An 18,685-nucleotide genomic window follows, 5' to 3' on the forward strand; every position below is an offset into this window, starting at 1 on the left:
GCCAAGTCCCAGAAAGTAAGAGGCAGGAAAGAGCATCTCGCTTCTGTCTGCTCCCTCCCCCCACCACAGTCCAGGAAGAAGAAAAATATAAGCTTGTGCAGCAGCCCAGCACTCTAGTTCTATGGCCCCCCAACACACACACCGGAGAGGGCACACAAAAACAAAGGGGGAGGTGTGTGTGTATTGGGGGGGGGGGAATACAGCCAGTAGCCCAGGCGCATCTCTCCAGCGTGGCCTGGGCTCCGGGGTCTCCGGGGCCGGCAGCCTCGGAACGCGAAGGGAGGGGGTTTTTCTCGGCTCCCCTCCCTCGTTCCTCTCTCCTCCAATCACGCGCAGCCGCCTCCCTCACCCCCTGCGCCCCTGGGCCCAGGGACTCGCACCACCTGCCTCCAGCCCCCGCCCCCTCCTCTCGCGGCCTGGTCAGGCGGGCGCAGAAGCCGGGTGCCCGGCTCCCCCCAGCTCTGCAAGGCGCCGGGAGCAAATGAGGAGCGCGGGCTGAGCCAGTCTCGGGTTCTCGCTTGTAAACTTTATTGTAACTCTTCCGCCCTTTTCAGGCGCAGACAACAGAACAAAGTATAGAGGAACAACAAAATATATAATTAGCCCTCCCTCCCCCCAATAAAGCAATTCACGGATACAGGATACATTCTCTTCACAGTAAACCTAAGAACACTTTTAACAATTGCCCACAGCGCGCATGCTAACTAAAGTAACCTCTTTTGAGAAACACTTAAGACAAAATTGTCAAACCAAAGCGGGGGGTGGGGGGGGAGGAAAAGACAGAAGCCAGAGAAAAAGCCAGCGAGCTAGGGAGGGCAGCGCGGGGGGGGGGGGGGGGGCCGGAATGAGGACGAGGTGAGAGAGAGAGAGAGAGACAGAGAGAAAGCGAGAGAGGGAGACAGAAAGAATTACGGTGTGAATAGGCAGTTTCATGTTGTTGGGAGAACTTAGCAGAAATCGGTACCTCGGTCATTACAAAGAAGCACGTTCAAAGGAAAAAAAAAGACCATTGCACAAGGAGGCTTTTTACATGGGGCGGGGGCGTAGGGGGGGGCTCAGCCAGGCCGCAGCCGCTCATCCTCGCAGGGCGAGGGAGTCCTTGCTTAAAATCCTTTTTTCTCCCCCCGCCCCCGGCCCCCCAAGAGAAGGGAAGGAGATCCACGGTAGCTCACACACAGAAGCTATTACGAGATACTACCACTAGCGGGGACTGGCGCGGCGGGGACGCTGCGGTGGGAGGCCAGGCTCCCGGCCCCGCTCGCGGGGCCAGAGCTCTCTCGGGCGGGGGCGGGCGACAGCAGCGCGGTCTGGGGACCCGCGGACGCAGCGCGACCGCGGCCCTGGCAGTCCCAGCTGGAGCCTACTTCTTGTCGCCCTTCTGCGCATCACCCTCGTCTGCCGCCTCCGGGGCCCGCTCCAGCTTCTGCTTCTCCAGCTCCTCCTGCTCGCATTTGCTGCTGGGGAACTTGTCTTTGTTGTTCTCTTTTTTCCACTTCATCCTCCGGTTCTGGAACCAGATTTTGACCTGTCTCTCTGTTAGTCCCAGCGCATGTGATACCTCGATCCGCCGCTTGCGAGTCAGATAGGGATTAAATAGGAACTCCTTCTCCAGCTCCAGGGTCTGGTAGCGGCTGTAGGTCTGTCGGCCTCGCCTGCGTCCGGCGGCTGCTGGGAATGGGGGAAAGGGCGAGACAGAGGGGAGGGGAAGGTGGGGGAGGGGGCAGAGACGGAGAAGGTTGGAAGATTCGTGAACCAGCCTAGGAGACCAGTATAATAAGGGCAGGGGACCTTCTACCCTGCGCAGGGGCGGGGGCGCTGGGAGGCCGCGGTCAGCGGAGGTGGGGGGAGGGGGCATCAGACACCACTGCATCTAAGGGAGCCAGAAAGGAGAGCCCCCCTCCCCTGGTAACCGGCACCAGAGAGTTGGGCGGGGGTGGTTGAATCTATTACAAGTGCCATAAACTTTAGAAGGAAGGATGTGAAGGGGGGGGAATAAGAATAAAAAAGCCGAGATGGGGACGAATGGACCCACCTTGAAAAGCCCCCAGAGCCTCTGCCCCAGAAGAAAAGTTTTCTTCAGGGTAATTAAACTATAAAGCAATTGACAAGTGCAAAAGTTGAGCGCCCCCGCTCCCACCACCCATTCTCCACTACCCCCCATAAAACAGTAAAAGAGAAAAAAAGGAGGGGAAGCACAAGAAAATTCAGGCAGGGTGAGGGGTTTATGGATTCAGGAAATGTCGCTGAGCTACCTCCTTCAAGGGAAACAAAAAAGAAAGAAGGGGAAAGGGAAGGAAAGAAAGAAGGAAGGAAGGACCGCAGGGAGGAAAGAAGGAAGGGGAGGCAATCTGAACGGAGCCAGCACGTCTTCCAGGAGCTGGAGGAACCGCGCCGGCCTGCCCGGCCCCGTGCCCGGCCTGGGCCCCAGGTCTCCCTTCCCCGCGCCGGCCCCGACGCGAGCTCACCTTGCGGGCGCATCCAGGGGAAGAGCTGCGTGGGCGATGGGCTCTGCTCCGAACCCTCGGCCTCCTCGCCCAGGCCGCTGGCGGCGGCGAGCTTGCAGTCGGCGTACTGCACCAGGTCTGGATCCTGCGCACCGAACAGGCTCTGCCGCTGCAGCGGGTCGTAGCCGTAGAAGTTGCCCGGGTCCCCGTGGCACGCCACGGCGCACGGGTTCTGCTGATAGGGAGCCGTGGACAGCGACGACGGCCCGTGGTAGAACTCCTGGATTTGCGACGGGTGCTGGAAGCTGCCGCCGCTGCTGGGACCGTACACCACGGTGGGTCGGCCGCCCAGGTCCTGGGCGAAGCCGCAGTCATAATAATTGGGGCGCAGGGACTCCCCGGTTTTGTATTTGGAGAACAGTGAGTTGACGAAATAAGAGCTCATTTTATTGAATTTTGAGGCGGCGGCGGCGGCGGCGGCTGTAGTTGGGGGCTGTTGGGGAGGGGGTGGGGAGGGGGAAAGGGAGGGAGAGAGAGAGAAAAAAACGCGGATTCGCCGGCTCCTAGTCACCCTCGCCAGGAAAGGAGAGGGGAAGGGAGGAGGGGGGGGAAGAAAAGAAAGAAAAGGCGAAGAAGATCTCGAAGCCACCACACTTTTTGTGATTTCCAGGAACAGAAAAGGACAGCGAAGCCTCCAAAAGTCTAAGCTTGCATGGCAGCCGCGGCTCGCTCGCCCTCCCCCCACCCCCCACCCCCCAAACAAAAATATACCGCCACTTAAAGAGGTCCTCGCTTTACATTTCGAAGAAGGGATGCCAGTTCATAAACAGTTTTCGGTGATTTACTTCCCTGCAAATGAGTTGTTTCATATTTTGCACTGTCTTTTCATGATCATTTGCATCCATTAGAGACCCCGCATCCTATTGGCTTCTCCGTACTCCTCCCGGACAGAACGCAGAGCGAGGGTGAGAGCGAGAGAGAGCGAGCGAGAGAGAGAGCTAGAGCGAGAGAGCGCCAGGGAGTGAGGAGAGAGTGGGAAAAAAAAAAAAAAAAAAGGAGGGGAAGAAAAAAACACCCAGGGAGAGAGAGGGGGAGAGGGGGAGGGGGGGAGGGGGGAGAGAGATTGAATACGGATTAAATCTGTTTAACTACCTACATTAATGAGATATCTCTCGCCTCACAACAAATCAAATACCTTCGCAGACCACCCCCAAAGACTGATGTGGGGGAGTCACGGAAAAAACCACGCACACGCATACACAACGCGCGCCAGGCGGAGGCACGCTGTTAATTTCGCGATTTTAACGAGGCAGTTGGAGTCTTTTTAAATGTCAGGGTCGCTTCGGAAAAATGTAAAAGAACACGGTTTAATTGCGCCGAGTTTTAAAAGGTCCTATAAATGTAATTGGTATTTTAATACAAGTTATCAAATCATACAGCTTCCTCTCCTAAACATATTTTCAAACAAACGAGGTAGTCATATTTAAAGCTTTAATGATCAATTTCCTTATTATTGATAAAGGTTTAACTATCGTGTGGAGGGAATTGGCTGGGTAACCGGCCCCCCAAAAACGGCTGTAAACTCTTTAACAAACTATAAAACGCAATAAAGCCGAGTCTGTTGTTGTTTATGCCGCAGCGCATAAAAGCTGTTAGCATTTTACGAGTTCTTTCCTCTACAGCTATAAAACTGCAGCTTCGATCGCCCCCGCCGCCCGCCCGACTGCAGCACGGTGGGGGTGACAAAGCTGAAATGAGAATGATTATGAGTTTTGGGTTTTTTTTTTTTTTTTTTTGGTGCAAGCAGTGACTTTTGTGAGATTTTTTCCACCTCCTTCAGCTGTGGGATACCTGCCCTTACTCCCTCTCCGGAGCCCCCAAGCTGCCCCTCTCTGCCTCCCCAAGGCCACTCACCAAATTTCCCTCATTAAACAAACAAGGATTTTCTTTGGCAAAGGGGTCTGGGAGGGTACCCAGAGGTACCCACCCGGAGGAAGAAAGAAACTTTCTGGCTGATGGGCAGTGATGAGGACCTGAGCAAAACTCACCCTGCAATGGAGATTATGCAGTTTTACACAACCTGGGGTGGCCTGAGAGTAGGGTGCTAGAATGAGGAGGGGGCCTCTAGAAGGTACTGGGGCCCAGTCTTCAAGCCTTTGGGAAACCAACTCTGTGTGATGGCAGAGCAGCCTGATGTGCCACCAGCAGAGGAACACCCAGTCAGGCTGCCCCTGTCATGCACCCAGGCCTTGGGACACAGTAACCAAGCTCAGTTGGCTCCCAAACATCCCAGGCAGCACCCTTGGCAGCACCCTTGGGTGGGAGGGCCCTGCCGGGCCCATCAGCACCCCAGAGGGAGGGAAGAGCAAGGAGGCCACCGTTGGGCACTGAAGCTCCAGGTGCCTGGCCTTGGTGCCCACTGTCCTGGGCAGTGACTGCAGAATGTGTATATGAGGAGAGGCACTTTTTGGCCCTCACCATCCTTTGAGCCACTGTCACTACCTAAACTGACCTTGGGGTAGAAGGTATTTGGATGCAGCAAGGCCACTGAGTTCCCCATTTTCTCCCCCTCTTTCCTTGGCAGCCTCTAGTTAAACCCGGCTCTCCCTTCAGACCTGTGGACCTAGTGCCTGGAACCCAGGCTGTAGGACCCACAGTTGACTGGGTGCCACATTCTCAATGTCAGTTGCCTTTCCTGGCCTACTGGGCCTACTGACAACGGTGGCCAGGCTTTAGAAGGCCACAATCTGAGGATCCAAATCAAAGGCCTCCTAAAGTGACTCACTGTCCACTGTCTATTGTCCAAAGGAAAGGAAAGAAGGAAGGAAAGGAGAGCGAGAAAGAAATTTTCTAGCAGCAGAGGTGGAGGCTTTACAAATACATTTGATCTATTGTCTACTCACGAGAGAGTGGCCTGCTTTTTGGAGGGGTGCCTTTTGGGGATCCCACTCACTGCAACCTTTGCAAAAATGAACAGATCACCTTTTCCAAGGGGACATTACCAGCGGGGCCACTCGGACCTTTCAAAGTGAATCCGGAGAATGGGAGAGGGGCTGGAAGCGGAGAGAGAGAGAGGAATGGAGGGGAGCGAACCAGTGTCTTGAATTTTCAGCGCCAGGCTGAAGGGGCGGTGAAGCAGCGGAAGGCAGAGTTAAGTTGTTGCCGAAGCGAACATTTTTATCAAGTGCGGGGGATTTTATGGTCATGATCTGAGGACTCACCGGTGAGGTAGAAATTCAATGGCTTGTTCTAAATCATCCCTACACCGTGCCAGAAATTCCTGATGGAAGGAAAATGTTTCTATTATAAGAAAAAACAAGAAAGAGCAAGGAGATAATTTATAAACACCCAACGGAGCGCAGATTTATTAGGGAAACTCAAGTTGAGAAAGTCAGCTTGCCTCTTCGCACCCGGTCCTGGGGGAAGAGAGGAGAGGCTGCCGCGGGGCTAGTTTTAAGGAAGGGGGGGGGGTCTATTTCTAGTGCAGGTTTGTCCGGATGGGGGGCACGGATGGGGCCCGGGCCGGATGAAATGGGAGATTTGGAATTGAGGGGGCTCTGGGCAAGCTGACAGCGCGCATATCTTAGAACGAAAAATGCCGGGAATCCAGGCCTCCAGCTGCTAAATTGCCAAAGGACCGGTGTTCCCCAGGTTTGTTTGGGGCCGGGGCCTGGGCGCAAGGAACCAGAACTCACACCTGAAAGCCAGGGGACACGGGGAGAACCGAGACCTTGCTCCTACCGCGCCTGTCCCCACATCCATCCGAAAAACGCATTCTTTTGGCGGCCCAACTTGGAGCGCCCAGAACAACCAAGGAACTATCGGAGCCTTTTTCATCTCGCCGTGCTGGGGAGACCCTGGCCCGCGCCTGGGTCGCCAGGCGCCGCCCCGCCCAGCCCCGGCCACATACAAAGGCTCTGGAGCCTTGGTCCGTACTATGGAGCCGCCCCGCTGGCTCTGGGCACCTCCGAATCCACACCAAAGCCATGGATCCCTTTCCCCCAATTTGCCCCCACCCCCACCTTGGGCTGGCTCACCCGGTTCCCTCTCCCGGATCCCGCAGCTGGTTGGGGCTGCTTCCTCTCCATCAGACCTTCTGCTGCTGCTCACCCCTCTCACCTGACCTGCTCACCCGCATCCGCAGACATTCCTCTCGCCCACCTCCCCGGATAACCTCACATTCCTGAACCAATCCTCCTCTTTTATTTGGATCCACTATTCCTATTATTACTATTATCCACCGTTGTCATGCATTTTTTGTCCCACGGAACATAGAAACTGGGTGAGAAGCCCTGAGCCGTCCTCCGGGGGAAATTCAGAAATTGGTCGTTTAAGGGGGAGGGGGTGTCAACCCCACTACATCTGAAATCTATAAAATGGGGAAAATGACCTTCATTAACCCTATGTTTTTATTCTGCGCAAATTATTCATGACTTTTGATAGCGCTCAATTTGTAGATTCAGGGCGGACCGAGGCGCGAGGTGCAGCCGCCGGCGCCCGCAGCCGCAGCGCCGGGGATTTTCAGGTGGAGCAAGTGTGCCATCTAGCGGCCGCACTGAGAAAAGGCGCCCCCTCCACCGGCTCCCCCAAGCCTCTCCGACAGCCTGGCACCGCGGCGACAATCCGGAGAAACTTTCATTATTACCAAAAAGGGGGGGGGGGGAAACGAGTGCAGACGAGAGAAAAGGCATCAGAAATTTAAAAAATGGTTCAGGAAATTGTGCGGATAGGCTAAAAAAAAAAAAACCCCAAAACTCAAGGCGACAGGATGGGAAGCTAGAAGCTTTTTTTTCCTCTTGTTCCCTAGCCCCCACCTCAAGACCGTAATTTCGGGCGGAGACCGCGCGGAGCAGTGCGCCCTTTATGGCCCGTAAAAGGGGGAGGCGAGCACTTTTCAAACCCAACACGATTGTTTGAAATTCTGAGGGAAAACAATTGGGCTTTTTCTGCAGGGTGAGGAGCCCTGAGAGGGTGGGTCGGGACTGTAAAGGGATCAAGAGGCTGCCCGCGCCCAGACGTCTGGCCCCGCCGGACCTGCGTGTGTGTGTGCGCGCGCGTGTGCTGGGGGCTTCTCTTTAGGACGCCGGATTGGGGGGGGGGGTTGCGAAGAACAAAGGCAAGAGTCCCAATTGCGTTCTGTGAAGCATTTGTGACAACAAAGTGTTCTTCCCTCCCCCCTCCCTCCTCGCCCCTCTTTGCCCCCTGGGGCCCCCGGAAACCTCGCGACCCGCGACCCAGGCGGGTGAGGGTGGGGGCGGCTCAGCCAGGCCCACTCATTCGCCGGCCGGGCCGGGAGCCCAGGCCCAGCTGTGGCTCTCTCAGCTCCGGAAAGTTTCCCCTCACTGTTTGCTTTGCTGCTGTTTAGTTTCTTAACCTTCAGAAATTTATACGCTATAAACTTTTATAGCGGTCATATTCTTTTATTGCTGCGCACACGGCATTGAATTCCTCCCCCGGCTTCTCTCTGTCTCGCACTCTCCCGGTCCCTCTCTCTCTGAATCTCTCTCTCTTTTATGACAGCAGATTTCCCCATCTCCGGCTTCCGAGCCTCCGCATCCGAGCCTTTGTTTGTCTTTAAAGAAGCCACCCCGGGCTGGGGACCCAGACGCCGCCGCTGGAGGCTTCCCCTGGCACCCTCGCCCCTACCCCGCAGCACTCCGTCCAGTTCCTGCCTCACTTTTTGTGTTTCCTCTTGGCGGAATCCAGCCTTCTCAGCTCACTCTCTGCACCGGCTGGGTCTTGGGAGCCCAGGCTGGCGAGGCAGCCTAGTCTACACAAGCTCTAAAGGCAGATTCACTTTTGGTACCGAATGGAACCCTCCTTGGAGGATGCAGATCGGGGTTCTGCCAAACCCCGGAGCTTTGCGTCCTCCCGCCTCCTGCTGTCTCTCCGATTAGTTCATCCTTCCGTTCGCTGGAGAGGGGTAGGCCTGGCCTTTTCACTTCCAGGCTCCTTTCACTGGAACCATGCTTTGTCCCCACTCCCATCCCAACTTCAGGCACTGCAGCGCCGCTGGGTGGGCCCGGTAGGATGCTCCAGCGGGAGGCCAGCTCCCCAGCACCTGCCCGGGGAAGAAGCGGAATCCCAGCGCCTGGGTGAGAACGGCCGGGCTGCCGAGAACAGCAGCGCTCCTCATTCAAGGTTCTGGCCGGGACACCACAATCTGAGGGGGCCAGAAAGGTGCCTCTTGAAACTGATTTTAGTTCTGGGGTCCGACTGGGAAGGTTTTTTTTTTTTTTTTTTTCTCCTCTCCTGAAACATTTCTCTTCCACACTCAACCTTCCCTCCCAGCCTGTAGAAGCTGCCTCCCCAGGCCTCCACCCCTACCCAATCCACCCGCTTTACACCAAGGCTGCTACCCTGTGGCTCATATTGGAGGCGCCAACTCCAGGTGAGCATTGAAAACCCTAAGGGGTGGACTCTTTTTAAGCAGAAGAAAGGACAGCCTGGCCTTCCAGAGGCCTCTATCCACACCCTGTCCCTCTGCTGCAGGGAATGGAAGGAAGTTACCTCCTTCACTTGCTTGCTATTTTAAAGTCACAAACCAAGGTGACTTTCTCAGCCAGCTGAGTGAGGACCTGCTTCCAGGGGGTGGCAGGGCAGGCCTGGCCTTTCCTCTGGCTCTGGAATTGGTGGGGAAGACCCCACTGCAGACCCAGACCTCTCCCCGAACCACCAATCTTTCCTTTTCTCCCCCCTCCAGTCTCCCAGCTCTCACTCAGTTTAAGTGAAGGTCTTGGGAGCTTGGGTCTGGGCCAGTTCTCATCCTGCAAGGTCTAAGGAGAAGCCTTTTGGGCACAGAAGTCTCTCTTCCAAGCCACTGTCTTGGAGCTAGGACCTCTACCTCTGGTCAGGTGAGGAGAGCCAACACAGAATGAGACACAAGGAGAGGTTTAGTTTCTAGAGTGATATATATTTTTTGTTCTTTTTCTTGCTTTTTTTTTCTTCCAAAACAAACAATCAGAGCTCTAAGCCCCTCGCCCTCCCCACTCCCACCCACAACCCTCCCATATAAGCGACACCTGAAAACAGGCGAGACAATCACCCCCAAAGAAATCACAAAACACAGCACAATTTCACGACTGTCACCGACAAAGCAAAAAAAAAAAGAAAGAAAAAACAAAAGTTCTACTGGAATGTTCCCTTGTAGGGTCTGGAGAAGCAGGGGCGAGAGTCCATGGAATTGAAGGGGACTGGAGAGGTGGGGTAACAGGAGGAGGGAAAGGGAAGCAGCGTAAGCTCTCCGGCCTAATGCCTAGATGCGATTTCGCCTCTTTCCTTAGCACGCGGGACGCTTCCCAGAAGAGTGCGCGCGGCGGCGGCTCAGGTCGCCATCCAGGCCTGAGTCTCGAGAGGCAAAGCCGGGCGCAGGGCCGGTCTCTGCGCTTCTGCGCTGGAGCAGCAGCTGCCAAGCCCGAGGCTCCTCCGCACGGGTCGGGTTGGGCCGGATGGGAGGAACAAGTCAACAAGCTCGGAGCCGGAGCCGGAGCCGAGCTGGGGAGCCTTTGCTCCTTCCTGTCCTCCACAACTTGCTCCGGAAAGGAGCCCGGGGAATCGATTCACCATAAATTCTCCATTGGGTTCTCCTGACCTGGCTTTCCTGCCCACGGAAGGGTAGCGCTGGCCGAGAGGGGGGCGGAAGTGTGTTTTCTACAGGGGCGGCTTGACTGGCCGGTGCAAGGTGGACTGGCCGAACAGAGTCGATTGCAGAGCTGGGGGAATACGGAAGAAGGGGGGGGGGCTGGTGTAGAGCAGAAGCTACAGTCTCTGTCACTTGGGGCACAGGTGAATGGGAAGATGACATTGTCAAGGCTTACAACCCAGGATCTGACCTCCTTCTGTTGGAAGGAGGGGAAAACAACATGCAGAATTAAAGTTTCCTGCAGCAAAACGTGTGTGGGGGTGCAGGGGTGGGGTGGGGTGGGGAGATGCCTTCATAAAACCTAGGAGACTCTCAGAAGACCACCGCTGCCTTTCCTTGCCCTTCCTAGCCCACCAGCTTAGGGGCTGAGTTAACCCCACTTGCCCTTGAGTCCATGCCCCTGGCAGAGTTCAGGATTCCATGGGGATGGTGTTGAGCTGCTGAGGCCTCTGAGCAGCAGTGTCTCATTGAGGCATGTGTCTCTGGACATCTTGGTGGCTATTGCATCAGGGGTGAAACCTGGGCTTGCCTGATGGTCTGCGGGCTGTTCTTCCAGATTGGGGGTATGATGATCTGCATTTGGGGTGTCGCTTCATGAGAGTGTTGATGGTGAGCTGTCCCCCATTATTACTGCGGGCTCCAGGCTTTATGCATGCAGGTGTCTGCTGGGCTGTGTGCAGTTGGTGAGTCCCTGGGTGACTTTGGGATAGGGGCAGGGGTAGGGGCGGGGGTGGGGGTGGGGGAACAGACCGGCTGAAAGTGAGGGGCTAGGGCTTTCCCCCAAATCAGGAGAGTTCTAGGGACTCTACTCAGGGCTCTCTTTCCTTGGGGCCCATCATCTTCTCAGGACCCAACTACAACTACTTTCTAAATCAACGGAACTTCCTCCTGAGGCCCAGGGAGAAGAGAAGGCCAGGTGAGGCCAAAGGAAAGGAGAGAGGCTTTCGATGCACAGAAGGACTTTGAAGAGAAAGATTCCCCTTCCCCATTCACTTGAATACATCCCAGACAGCCCTGGCTCAGCAGCCATCACTTATAAATAAGCGTGAGATGGGGAAGGGGTGGGCAGGGCCGGGGCGGGGGGGGGGGGGGGCGGGGGGAGACTTTACTCTTTGCCCTGTTCCTTATTCATTTTCTTCATTTTCATCCGCCGGTTCTGAAACCAGATTTTGACTTGTCTCTCACTCAGATTGAGGAGTCTGGCCACTTCGTGCCTACGGTCCCTGGTGAGGTACATATTGAACAGAAACTCCTTCTCTAGCTCCAGCGTCTGGTATTTGGTGTAGGGACAGCGCTTTTTCCGGGAAGAGCGAGCGTGCAGCCAGTTGGCGGAGGGGTTGGCTGAAAGAGAAGCAGCGATAGAATCAAAGAACGGAAAGAGGGGAGGGTGAAGGGCCCCAGGTTCTCCTTCCAGGAGGGTTGCACCCCTGGGTCTCCACTCCCCATCTTGCATTGGAGAAAGGGGCACCTGGGCCTTCAAGTTCCCAGAAAGGTTCCCCCAAATGGGCCAGGAGTTACTATGGACACCTCCAGGTGAGAGTTATTTGGACAGGATTGGGCCAAACCTGTGCCAGTCTTGCCAGCACTTCCAACGCTTTGCCTGCCTGAGGGTCTCTCTCAGTATCTTTCTCCACTTGGGTCCAGACTGGTTAGGACTCAGGACCGAGCCCAGCCTGGCTAAAGCCCCCTCCCCCACCAGCACTTCCAGGCTAACCAGGGGTGGTGACAGTGGCAGCAGGGTTTTGGCTCTGGGTCTGAGAGGTGGGAGAAGGACTGGGCTAGGGGAGAGGAGAGTGGCTTCTGTTCAGCCACAGCTCCTCCTGGCATTCCATTCCAGTTTAACTGCACCTTCCTGCCCTGACCACAAGCTTGTGTCTCTGGGCCACATGGCAGCAGAAATGTGTGTCCATCCAGATATCCCCCCCACACACACCCGGCAAATGTGGGTTCACATTTAGAGACGCAAACATCCAGCACACTCCAATTCACATGCAACCCAATTGCAACCATTTATCAACTCCAGCCTGTGGACAAGGGAGCGCTGGGGGCTCACAGATAACTTATGGTTGCAATAGTCTCCTTTTCTGCCCCTGCTCAGCTCGCAGTTTGGTTAAAGCAAGTTCAGGGAAATTGGGAAGCAAGATTGCTCCAATCCCAAGGTGGGATTAACAGAAGTGGGGGTAACAGAAGTCCTTCAGGGCACAGGCACACCTAACTCCAACTGGTTCCATGCAGTGCAAGGGAACAGAGAAAGGGGTGACTAAGTGGAATGGGGGAGGGGGAACAAAAATATATCAAGCCTTCTCTTCTCCTTACCCCTAAACTCAGAAACGTTGCCAAATAAAGCAGAGCCAATTAAAAATAACACTCAGCCTCTGCTAGATTCCTTCACCCCAAATGAAAAGCCCTGAATAGTTCAAAAAAATAATATTAATAATCTGGTTCATCCTACACTAAGTACCGTGTCTTACCAATTTGCAGCGCTATTTCCTTAATGTGATTGTCTGGGATGGGACCCGCAGCCGCATTAAATATGAAAGAGGAAAAAAACTGTTAATAATTGATCCCAGCCAAACTGCTGCCTTGCAATAATGGACTTTCCAGGCAGAGTTTGGGGGCTTGGGGTGGGGGGTGAGGTCTGTTTAGGTGTGAGCAGGGAGGGTTGGGAAGAGCCCTGTGTTACCCTAATGTCAGCTCTTGCGATTCAACCTGGCAGGTTGGAGACGGTGGGACCCCACGGAAATATCAGGGAAGCAGGACAGCTCTCTACCCTCCAGCAGGCAAAGGCCTGTGGGCCACTCTGTGGGTGGGAAAGCCGGCGGGGCAAGCAGAGTAAAGCAGAGATTTAAAAATCTGACCCTCACTCTCCAAAAACAGGTAGGGTTGAGGGCTTTTCCCCACTAGCCTGCAGGTTATTGTTTGGGGGCTAAGAGCCCCCGACCGATTTGCCCTTCTCAACCTTAAAAATGAAAGATCCGAGACTCCGCTCCCGCCCCTCTTTGCAGGCAGCACCTCCTGGAAATTAGCCAGACTTGGGTTCCTGGCGGGGGTGCTTTTGGAGGGGTGGGAGACGGTGGGAAACTACCTTGGGGGGATAAGTTCTCCGCCTCTCTGCAAGCCTCTCTTTCCCCCACCCTTCCTCTCCCCAGGGTCCTTGCAGGATCACTCCTTCTCCACGGCCGCCGGTCGGCCCCGAAGTTCGGAAGCGATTTCCTGACTCCCTGTGAGGCGAACAGCTCCGGCTGGAGCTAGGGAGCCCCAAGGAGAGCAGCGGGGACCGCAGAAAAGGAAGCGGCAATCCCGGCGAGGATGCCAAGGAGGGGAGGGGGTGACCAGAGGGAAGGTTTCCAGGGAGGGGCCGGCGCATCCGGGGAGGGGGCTCAGTCACCCGGTCCTGGGCTTCCCCCGCCCCTCCCGGCGCCGGCTGTGGACCCTGAGCCGCTACTGAGCGAGATCTGCTAGGAACAATCCTCCGCCAAGCTGTTGCATCGCAAATAAAATCCTAATGAGCCCCCTCCCACTTCCCCTTGGCCGGCTTTTACGGTGTGCGCGTGGCGCGGGGAGCTCTGCCAGCCGCGCGATGCCCGGAAGCCCGGTGCGCTCCCGCCCCGGCCCGCGCGGGCTCTCGGCCTCGCCGGCTGCCTCCCTGGCCCCGCCAGCTCCTCTCCCAGCCGGCGGCCGGCGGCCTCTTCCCGGGCTTTCTGCCCGGACCTCCGGGGCGCGGGGAAAGGGAGGCCCAGAGAGCGGCGAGCTGGTCCCTGCGCCCCGGGTCCCTCCTGGACTTGGAGGAGTGGGGGCGGCGCTCCGCCGGCGGCCTCAGTCTCCCCTTCTGGGGCACCCAGCTGCCTCCCTTCCTTCCTCCCAATTCCCTCCGCCCCCGCTCGCTCTCCGGTCACAGCCGCGGTTTCCCTTCACATTGTCCGCAGTTTATTGCCTCTCCCCTCCCCTCCCCCTCGCCTGGCCTTCGGCCTGGGTATTTCCTCACTTTTTATAACTTACTTTGATCCGGCCTCTCTTTGTCCTCGCTTCCTTCGCAAATTTTATTGTCCCCGTAGCCGGGTCTTTGATTAGACAGGACGGCCTCCCTGCCCGCCGAAGTTTCCAAACTGTACTCGGGCGTGCCCTGCTTGAGCAGCTCCCCAGGCGCGCCCAGCAGCGGCTCCGCCTTCACCGCCGCCTGGCCCTGCCCCGGAGCAGCTTCGCCGCGCGGCGCTGGCTCCAGCCAGGTGCGGAGGTACCTGCTCTCGGCCGGCGGGACGCCCTGGGGCTGGATGTAGGGGTGGTAGACGGACGGCAGGCTTCCGGACGCGTGCGGGCTCAGCGGCGCCCAGGAGGCGCCGAACACCGGCGCTTTGGGCTGGAAGCTGCACGAGGGGAACTCCAGGTGCTCCGCGTGGCCCGGCTGCCGGGGGCTCGCGTACTGGCCGGAAGGAAACTTGGCTGGAGGCGCGTCCTCACTCTCGTGACTTATGATCGAGTCGACATAATAGCTGCTAAGCGTCCCAGAAATGGACATTCTCAGACATTATCCGGGCGCTCGCAGGGGGAAGGGAAGCGCTCGCGCGCGGCGCCCAAGCAGGGAGAGGTGGCACCCAGACCGGTGTGAGGGCTTTCGGACGCGACCCCCCCCAGCCCCCCACCCTCCCACCCCCACCCCCTGCTCAACTTCTCAGCCAACAAAGTACAGTGGAGCAGCCCGGCTCAGCGCTCCTTGCAAAATGATTGGTCAAAGTTTTTCCGACTGCCTGATAAAGCGTCAGCTCCGACATAAATCAATCGGGCGAGGGGGCTGCGCTCTCGCTGTCATCCGTCCGCACCGCATTCCATATCGAGGATGGATTGTTTTATGCTGATGCAATGTGCTATCACGTCAGGGCTCCGGCGGCCACGTAACCTCAGCCCGAGCTGCCGGCCGCCCTCCCCCCCCCCCTTTTGCAGGAAGGGGGGGCAGTTCTCGACGTGGGGCGGCGGAGGCGGAGGAGAGGCGGAGGGAAAGCAGCGGGCTGCCTCGAGAGGGACGTTGGCTATGGAGCCCTCTCCCCAGGCGCATCCCAGAGGGAGAGAGGGAGTGTAGGGCAGCGGGAGAGAGGGAGCCCCAGCCTGGGGAGCAGCCGGAGAGGCCCACAGCGTAATTAAAGAAAGAGGAGGTGGTCCCTTCCCCCTCCCCCCACTAACACACCTCCACTCTCCCCTGCCGGCCCTCGTTTCCTCTTCTCTATCCTCTTGACGCAAGATGTTTATTAAACAACAGCAGGGCAGCAAGCCACTGGAGATGAAGTGAAGGGGATGGGGGAGAAGTTGGGATTTTATAGGATTGTTGTCTGCGCTGGAGGGGGGCACTCTGTAACTAGTTTGGGAGGTTTGCGGGCCTGAGAACGTCTTCTGACCCCTCAGTAGCTGAGGGAGGAGAGAGGGGAATCAAAGGGCCTGTGTGTCCAAAGATCCTGTCCTAAAATTTAGCTGTCCTGAAATTTAGACCCCACAGGGGGCTACAGAGATTCATCAGGCCCTGGAAAGTTGAGCCTCCAAAAGAGTTTCATACAACGAGTCAAAGCTCTTTTAAGTTTCTCAAGCCTCTCTCTGGTCCCGGTCAGAGGAAGGGGGAGAGGGGCACAGACATTTCTCCTTCTCTCCACTGAATAACAGGCCAGGCCCTTAAAAGCACCCAGATGGGGGAACTGAACAGGAGAAAGGGTTAAGGGAACTCCCCTAAGGTGTCAGCAGAGGTGTGGGAAGGGGTCCAAAGTTATCTCCCCTTCCACCCCGTGTGGTAGGAGGTGAATCCGAGTTTCCGCCTGTCCTGCCGCCTCTTCACCCGGTTTTGCGGGCTCAGAAGGATTTCCAGATCCCCATCTTGGGCACCAGGATGGACAGAGAGTCTGCTGGGTCAGCCTGCCGCCCACCCACCGCTTTCCCTCCTGCAGACTTTCTCTCAGGAGCGTCCAAATAGCCCGTTTTATTGGTATCTACCCTGCGGCCCAGCGCAGAGGCTCCCCCAGGGCCACCGGCTGCCTTCCTGGCCCATCTTCAGTCCATCGCTCCTCCAGCTCCTGCCCAGGGTGCAGTCACTTCTCTGAGATGTGGGCGCTCAGGGAGCCGAGCCCCTGGACAGACCCAGTTTTCCTCTGTGGGGCTCAGGGGCAGGCTGGGGCCGATTTTTCTCAGCATTCTCCAACCCCGGGGCCCTGATCAGATAGGCTGGCCCAGCCCTGTGGTTTTAACAAAAGCGGGGCCATTCTAATTTGAGGTTTTCTCTTTTTGGCCATGTACCCCTCTGCCCGGCAGAAGGCTGCGGATCACCTCCGCACATGCACAGAAACACTCCCGCCCGCTTTTCTTTCCAAATGAAGCCATCTCATGTCATTACGTGTGAAATACGAGGGCAAAGCGCCATATTTCTTCACATTATGGCGATTTCAAAATGATTTTTTAAAGATCAATGCCGGCGCCCAGCCGGCCCCCTCCTTTTCCAGCCCAGCTCTGCGAGGGCGACAGCCCAGCAGATCCGGAACCAAACAGCGTGAAGATCTGCTTTTTTCCACGAGACCCAAGTGGGAAAACAGAAATCCGATGCAAATTCTTCTAAGCAGCGGTTGGCCACTTGGGAAAGTCGAAGGAGCTCCCCAGACTCGCCAGTGAGAAAGCTGGGCGCCTAGTGAATGAATCACAGTTAAGGCAAAGCACCTGTTCTCGATTTACCAGACATGTAGAGTCTGCTGTTGGCTTTACCTATAATAAATATATTCTTTAGGGAGGAAAAAATCTCCTCCCCTATTATAAATAATGGTGTTACGAAGCATGGCAGGCTGGGTATATGACTTTCTGTAGCATATAAATTAGGACCCAAAAGGACATGTGGACTGTGGGCAGGGACTTTTTTTATTTATGGCAAAGTCACAGCCCTGGGCTCTTCTTAGGACCCAGGCTGTGGGGGTGCTGGGCTCTGGCTGCAGCCCTTGTGGTTCCCACTCTGGCCCTGGCTTTGCCGCTGCCTCTCTTTGCAACAGGAGAGAGCCACTTAGTTTAGGGAAGAAGTTAGAAGAAGGAGAACATTTGGGTTCATGACTTGTGCCCTGCAAGGGCAGAGTGTCCCAGCAGACAGGGCTCAGGTTTGTGGGTGTATTGCCCCCAATCCCTGGTGGCTCCTGGGTAATGAGGGAACCCAGGCCTTTTCTCTGAGGCCAGAATTTAGCCTTTGCTCACAAACAAGCTGGAGGGTCGGGAACAGTTCCAAAGTGACAGATTTTGGGGGTTCCATCTTCTCAGGAAATGAGACTCTGGAGGGAAGAGAATGAACCAAACCCTGAGTCTGAACCCCAGCTCCTCTCCCCCAGGTGGGGATCCAGATGCATCAAGCAGTGCATCCCACTTTAGCCAGGCTTCCCAGAAAACATTGCTGCCCCCAAAGTGGCACTCAATTCCAATTCAAGCAAATGACGAAAGGGTCACTTGAGAGGAAGCTCCTTGTTTGAGTGCTCTGAGGACCTGAGGACTGCCCCTCAAAACCTTGTTTTCTCCCCCAGACAATGGTGCCCTCATGAGAGAAGCAAACAGGATTGCGGCCCCTGGAGCCCAGCTTCTAGAACTGCTTCACAGAGAGGTTGCTTGAGTGGGGGGAATGCTTCTCCATGACAGGGCAAACTGCTTCCCCCCACAATCCTAAAGAGAAAGAAGGAAAACCCTCTTGGAACCTCTTGCCAGTCCCTGCACCGGAGCTGCGCCTGAACACAGCTGGGGCCAGTAGCTGATAGCTCTCGGGAAGGGCAGGCAGGGAAAAGCTGCAGCTTCTGGCCACAATGGGGCCCAGAGCAGCCAAGAACCAAGAAGGAGAACGGAGGTGGGGAGAGCAGAAGCCAGCCCTGGCCAGGACCAGCCGGTGAGTGCCTGTGGTGTAAGGGCTGCTTTTGGAAAGGTCCTTGGCTATGAGAAGAGAGAAAAAAATCTAGACAGACGGAAGAAAATAAAATTGAGGAGAAAAAAAGGTAAACAATAAGTGGAAAAGGGGGAAGTTTTTTTTTTTTTAATGGATAGCTAAGCTGAAATGTATGCATGCTGTATTCGCATAGGTGTGTTTCCTATACATATATTTCAAATCAATATTTCTTTATGGGGAACCCAGTGTGCAAATATGTTGTGCTCTATGCTGTGTATAGAATGTAATAAATAAATCTGCTCAACTATAATACTGGGTGTGCTTGGGCATTCGCATATAAGATCTAATGGTGTATATGTGGATGCGTGTAAAACCCTTATGAATGCTATGAGTTTCCAGTTCTGCTCATATAAGAAGATCTATGATCCAAAAGATTGTGCGTGCATTTTGATAACCATCACACACTTAGAGCAAGGGCAACAACTTGAGTATCTGCGTACGTGAATTCTGGCCATAAAATATTAGCTGATTCAGAAGCTTCCCTTGAAAATCTGCCTGTTGACTTGATAGGCAAGCAAAATATATACACATGTGCCTTAAATCTGGATTCTTTGACAACTTCCTTCTAAAATATTTCTCTGGAAGGCGATGGAAAGGCTTCAGAAAGGCCCAAGGCAGGTCACGAAATTTTGTGAATTTTTTGTCTGACCATGAAATCCTTTACTG

At 55.6% G+C, this 18,685-nt stretch overlaps 2 protein-coding genes across 3 annotated transcripts; both read right to left on the bottom strand.

Moving 5' to 3' along the window:
- Positions 1–506: 506 nt before the first annotated feature.
- Positions 507–3,326, bottom strand: HOXB8 (homeobox B8). Of its 2 annotated transcripts, none has more exons than XM_047758387.1 (3): positions 3,216–3,326; positions 2,466–2,937; positions 507–1,665 (listed from the first exon to the last, which is right to left on the bottom strand). In XM_047758387.1, the coding sequence occupies exons 2-3, from the start codon at positions 2,887–2,889 to the stop codon at positions 1,361–1,363; spliced, it is 729 nt and encodes a 242-aa protein (XP_047614343.1). In that variant the 5' UTR covers positions 2,890–2,937; positions 3,216–3,326; the 3' UTR covers positions 507–1,360. The 2 variants fall into 2 exon arrangements, with proteins under 2 accessions (XP_047614343.1, XP_047614341.1); XM_047758385.1 differs by having other exon boundaries at positions 507–1,668.
- A 6,010-nt stretch (positions 3,327–9,336) lies between these two features.
- On the bottom strand, positions 9,337–14,935 carry HOXB9 (homeobox B9). The gene is made up of 2 exons (XM_047758384.1): positions 14,086–14,935; positions 9,337–11,427 (listed from the first exon to the last, which is right to left on the bottom strand). The coding sequence occupies exons 1-2, from the start codon at positions 14,600–14,602 to the stop codon at positions 11,192–11,194; spliced, it is 753 nt and encodes a 250-aa protein (XP_047614340.1). The 5' UTR covers positions 14,603–14,935; the 3' UTR covers positions 9,337–11,191.
- Positions 14,936–18,685: the final 3,750 nt, after the last annotated feature.

Source organism: Phacochoerus africanus, chromosome 14 (assembly GCF_016906955.1).
Source record: "Phacochoerus africanus isolate WHEZ1 chromosome 14, ROS_Pafr_v1, whole genome shotgun sequence".
In the NCBI taxonomy this organism is placed as follows: Eukaryota; Metazoa; Chordata; class Mammalia; order Artiodactyla; family Suidae; genus Phacochoerus; species Phacochoerus africanus.